Source organism: Gastrolobium bilobum, unplaced genomic scaffold (genome assembly GCF_033153095.1).
Source record: "Gastrolobium bilobum isolate Gb01-03AN ecotype WA unplaced genomic scaffold, APGP_CSIRO_Gbil_v1 utg57893, whole genome shotgun sequence".
NCBI lineage: Eukaryota > Viridiplantae > Streptophyta > Magnoliopsida > Fabales > Fabaceae > Gastrolobium > Gastrolobium bilobum.
In genome coordinates, this window is record NW_026897690.1 from 37,684 (window position 1) to 42,838 (window position 5,155).

At 34.1% G+C, this 5,155-nt stretch overlaps 2 protein-coding genes across 2 annotated transcripts; both read left to right on the forward strand.

Moving 5' to 3' along the window:
• Positions 1-243: 243 nt before the first annotated feature.
• On the forward strand, positions 244-3,040 carry LOC133309332 (probable galactinol--sucrose galactosyltransferase 2; the record flags this gene model as incomplete). Its single annotated transcript, XM_061510094.1, has 9 exons — positions 244-422; positions 1,022-1,287; positions 1,409-1,499; positions 1,595-1,735; positions 1,834-1,941; positions 1,989-2,195; positions 2,287-2,483; positions 2,590-2,678; positions 2,768-3,040. Coding segments are annotated over exons 1-9 (1,551 nt in total), but the record flags the coding sequence as incomplete, so codon positions are not given.
• Positions 3,041-3,046: 6 nt separating this feature from the next.
• LOC133309333 (3'-5' exonuclease-like) lies at positions 3,047-3,700 on the forward strand. The gene has a single exon (XM_061510095.1). The coding sequence runs from the start codon at positions 3,047-3,049 to the stop codon at positions 3,698-3,700; it is 654 nt and encodes a 217-aa protein (XP_061366079.1).
• Positions 3,701-5,155: the final 1,455 nt, after the last annotated feature.

The following is a 5,155-nucleotide window of genomic DNA, read 5'->3' on the forward strand; positions in this document are numbered from 1 at the left end:
ATATTTCTTTCTGCAAAAGAAAAGACGCAGCGAATATTTTTATATTTGGAAATCAAAATATAAGTGGCAAAGGACAATTTGATTATCTCAATTGCAATTCAAATCCTAATTTGAATTAAAGATTACTGATAAGATATGACAACATAACTAATTTTAAATATAAAATAAATTAGGATTGATAATCCATCAGGATTGTTACATCTGCTTTGTCAATTCGACTTCATTCAGCCTGTGGCTTCGACGATGACAATCACGGTGGTGCCAACGGTGGAGGATGGCTGCCTTATGGTGAGGGGCAAGGTGGTATTGACCCATGTCCCCGGAAACATTTTGGTTTCTCCAGTTGGTACATGGTCTGCTTTCTTGGGTGCAACTTTCACCATTCCAAGCTCCCGTAATGTATTTACTCTTGGCATTCTCCGGTGAGTCTCTATTCTCTTTCTTCTCCATAGATCATCACCAATCTCATTACCAATACTATTTCTTTGCTTTCTCTAGTTCATTCCAAATACATATATAAAATAGTAAACATTTTTTGGTCCCTTACAAAAAACACGATCTCCACTTTAGTTCCTTACAAAAATAAATTAGTCAATTAGTCCCTGACAAATTTAAAGTGGACCCATTTTAGTCTTTTTGAAGGACTAATAATTTTTTGAATTTGTGAAGGACCATGATTTCAACTAAATGGGTCCGTTTTGAATTTGTCAGGGACTAACTGACTAATTTATTTTTGTAAAGAACTAAAGCGTGTACCGTATTTTTTTATTAAGCACCAAAAGTATATTTACTCTATAAAACGTATATGAATATATATGTTGGTCACATTATCTTCTGAAAATTTTGTGGGTCTGTTTGTTCATAAATATTCATAAATTTTAATAATAGTTTTTCACACCTAATTTCTATTCAATTTATTTATTTTCTTTTGCTTGATCAACAAGCAACATAAAACGGCTGCATCGAATTCAATGAGAGCCGTTCACATAAACTTATTTTATTAAAAAAAAAAAAAACGCAGAGGATATAGGTTGTTGTCTCTGTTAAGAGTCAAAACATGGTGGATGATACCACGGGTAGGAAAATCTGCAAGTGATATTCCAGTGGAAACTCAATTGCTGCTCCTGGAAGCAAGAGAAGAGTCTTCCCTTCGGAATGAAATGTATTCTGAGGACCCAACGACAGAGAACACTTTCTACATTCTCTTCTTGCCTGTTTTGGATGGACAGTTTCGCTCAACTTTGCAGGGAACTTCATCAAATGAGCTCCAATTCTGCATTGAAAGTGGTTAGTTCACACTTCTTTCTCTTTTTTGTTTTACTTTATGTGTAAAAGAAAGAAAAAAAAGATTATACGTTATCACCCTCAGCCCAACTGTTTAATAGTAATAACTTTTAAATGCTCCCAGGAGATGCAGACGTCCAAACTTCCCAATCAATAGAAGCAGTAATTGTTAATTCAGGGGACAATCCATTTGAGTTAATCTGGGATTCTATCAAGTTATTTTTTTTTCAAGAATGTCCTTTGTTCTTTACCTGCTTCCATTTTAGAAGTCAGGGCATTTTACATTCTCTTTTTATTTTTAATAACATAGGATATTGGAGGAACACAAAGGAACTTTCTGTCATGTTGAAAACAAGAAGATCTCATTGCATCTTAATTGGTTTGGATGGTGCACTTGGGATGCCATTTACACTGAAGTGAGTCCACAAGGAACAAGAGAGGGCCTTCAAAGGTACATACTACCTTGTCAGATAACTTCACCTACGTTTTAGCCTGCAAATTTTGAAAGAAAAAAAAAATTCATTAACGATTTTGGCTTTTATTAAACAGTCTATTAAATAGAGGTTTTTCACCAAAGTCTATCATAATTGATGGTGAATGGCAAGAGACACTCAATGAATTTCTCAAAGAAAGTGCACCAATATTTGAAGGAACCCAGTAAGTCTCTTTTCAATTTAGACCATATTTTTTCTTCCATTTCTTAGTCATCGTACTCATATCTTTCGTAGAATTCTTGGTCTCATTGGCTTCCCTTTGAAAAACAAAACAACACATTTATCAAATTTGATACATTACAGTGATAAGATCCTCAAGAAGCTAGCACTGCCTGATGGATCAGTGTTGAGAGCAAGATATGCTGACCTTCCTACTCGAGATTGTTTATTTGAAAATCACCTAATGGATGGTAAAAGGTAAGTTAAAATGTTGCTATCTGTCTCTAAAAATGGCCAGAATAGTTTTCATTCTTCACTAAACAGTCATGTTATTATTGAATCTATGCAGTCTGCTGAAAATTTGGAACTTAAATATGCTGACTGGGGTCGTAGGTGTCTTTAATTTCCAAGGACTTAAATCATTGGAAGCCGAACCTAGGCGCATAACCATTTCAGGGAAAGTTAGTTCCCTAGATGTAGAATTTCTTCAAGAGATTGCAGGTGAAAATTGGAATGAAGAATGTGTAGTGTATGCCTTCAATGCAGGTTCAAACTTCAACTTCATCACATATATTCTGTGCAAGCCTTTTAGAACCTAACAAAACCATTTCTCTAGAATTACCAACACACTTCCCACCGTTCAATACTGCAGGCTTGCTTTCCAAGCTACCAAGAAGAGGAAAACTTGAAGTGTCCCTGGAGACTCTCCAATGTGAAATATATACAGTATCTCCAATCAGGGTCAGTATCCAAACTTTGCAATCTTCATTTTATGAAAAGTCATCTTTAACAAGCCTAACATGCAAAAATGTTAATGTATGTCTGAACAGGTGTTTGGTCATGACTTCCAAATTGCACCAATAGGATTGCTTGACATGTACAATTCAGGAGAAGCAGTAGAAGCCATGGACTGCACCATGGATGCTGCACAGTGCATAATCAAAATCAGATGCAGAGGATGTGGCCGTTTTGGAGCCTATTCTAACGTTAGACCGAAACATTGTATGGTGGACAAGAAGGAGGAGGAGTTCTTCTATAATTCTGAAGATGGATTATTGACAATCAAATTTGATGGTGAAGCTGATTCAAAGAACATAGAACTTGTATATATGGCCATGGCTGCAAATGATACCAACTCTACCGTTATGTTCGACTCACCAACTTCTAAGTATTTGGTGCTCTTCGATGGGATAAAAATTGAAACAACAGTTACCGGCAAAGCCAAAATAACAGATGAGTGGATTCAACTAATTTTATCAACACATGCTGGAAACCAATTGGTAATTGGGATGGATACTGAATGGATGCGTAGCAATAAGATGAAAACTGCAATACTGCAACTTTGTGTTGAGGACAAGTGCCTAATCTTTCAGCTGTCGCATATGGATGATGATATTCCAGAGTCTCTCAGGAGCTTTTTGATGGACTATGACTTCAAATTTGTTGGGGTTGGGGTTATGAACGATATTAAAAAGCTGAAGAATGAATATGGGTTGGAGTGCAAAAATGGTATTGATGTATCTACCTTGGCAGTAACACAATGGCCTGGCCGATTTTCTTCTAGAGGATTGAAATACTTGGCAAAGGAGCTGGTGGGTCTTGATATGAAGAAATCCAAGGATGTTTGTACCAGCGAATGGCAACTAAAGGAGTTAACCAAAGAACAAGTTGAATATGCATGCATCGATGCCTATGCTTCTTTCAAGATTGGTAAAAAGCTCCTTATTGAAAATAAAGAGATTATTCCAAATCTATCTGATTAATTTTTCTTTCTCTGCTTGCGGCCTCTATTGTTTTTATGTCGTAGCATTTGAATAGCTATCAAGTTGGACAACTAAATTGACTTTGTGGTGCCTATAATATTGAATTCTTATACGTATATGGACAAATACCGATATAACACTTTTGTGTTTCTTTTCTATTATATCCTTTTGGTGCTAATGGGCATAGTGGATTTGTGACTTTGGCTTAATTATTTGTTATTTGTCATTTGGTTAGTTGTTTTGCTAATTTTTTTAATATTTATTTCATTCACCCTTAAAAAAAGTACAATTCCATGTCTTTTTAACATATTTTTATTATAGTTTTGTTGTTGCTGTTAAAAAAAAAAAAAAAAAACTTCTGTCTACACATAAAAAATCAAGATATGTTGATGGATCCTGATTTTTTTTTCTTTAAACGAATGGATCCTACTTTTTTTGTGTCTACTACCAAAAAAATTATTTAAGTGCAGAAAAAACGGATCTTAATACATACCATAAATAGCTTCTTTCATTATGCTCTTTTTGGGGATAAAAGCAGGGTCAAATTTTGCATTTAATGTTTTTGGCATGTATCTGAAATAATAGACATGAACTTGGCTTTTAACATGGCCGTTTTTAAAGGTTTGGCATGCCTGTTAGGATTAAAAAAAATTATTTAAAGAGCTATTCTACAACAAACCCTTTAAATAGGTTAAGGCCTTACCCGGTCTAAACATTTAAATGAGCAACAAGTAATGATGCACGGACACGGAATACGGTACGATACGACACGCCGACACGTTAATTTTAAAAAATGTCATATTTGCACACGTTGGGACACATTTTGATATTAAATAAATTTTTTAATATATATAATATGATTTATATTTAATACATATAAGAACTCATAATAAGTCATATAACCAATTAAATATTTAAATTTCATAACATAAATATAAATATAAATAATTTTTCGTAGTTTGTTAATTTTTAATATCAAATTTTATAACAGAAAAAAATTAATTTATAAATTATTTCTTTTATACTTAGTTAACAAAATAAAATTAAGATTTAAAAAAATAAAAAATAAAAAATAAATAAAAAAATAAAAAAACGTGTCTGAGCGTGTCCCTAAATATTGACCGCGTGTCGGAACGTGTCGGAGAGTTAACTGCGTGTCCCCAAATGTTGACCACGTGTCGGAGCGTGTCCGTGTCGGACATGTGTCCAACACGTAAATTTCAAAAAAATTTGTGTGTCCGTGTAATGGAAAGCAGTAGTAATAATTATTATAATATCATATTATATTATATTGTATTATCTAATTAAATAAAATAGCTTAGAGTAGGCAAAATGGATCCGTCCGTCCAACCCTGTCTTCAACCTGTCAAAAATAGATGGGACGGGTTGACTCGCTATTGGTAAGTGGGTTGAAAATATCAACCCACTTTATTTAAAGACAGTGGGTTAATCCGC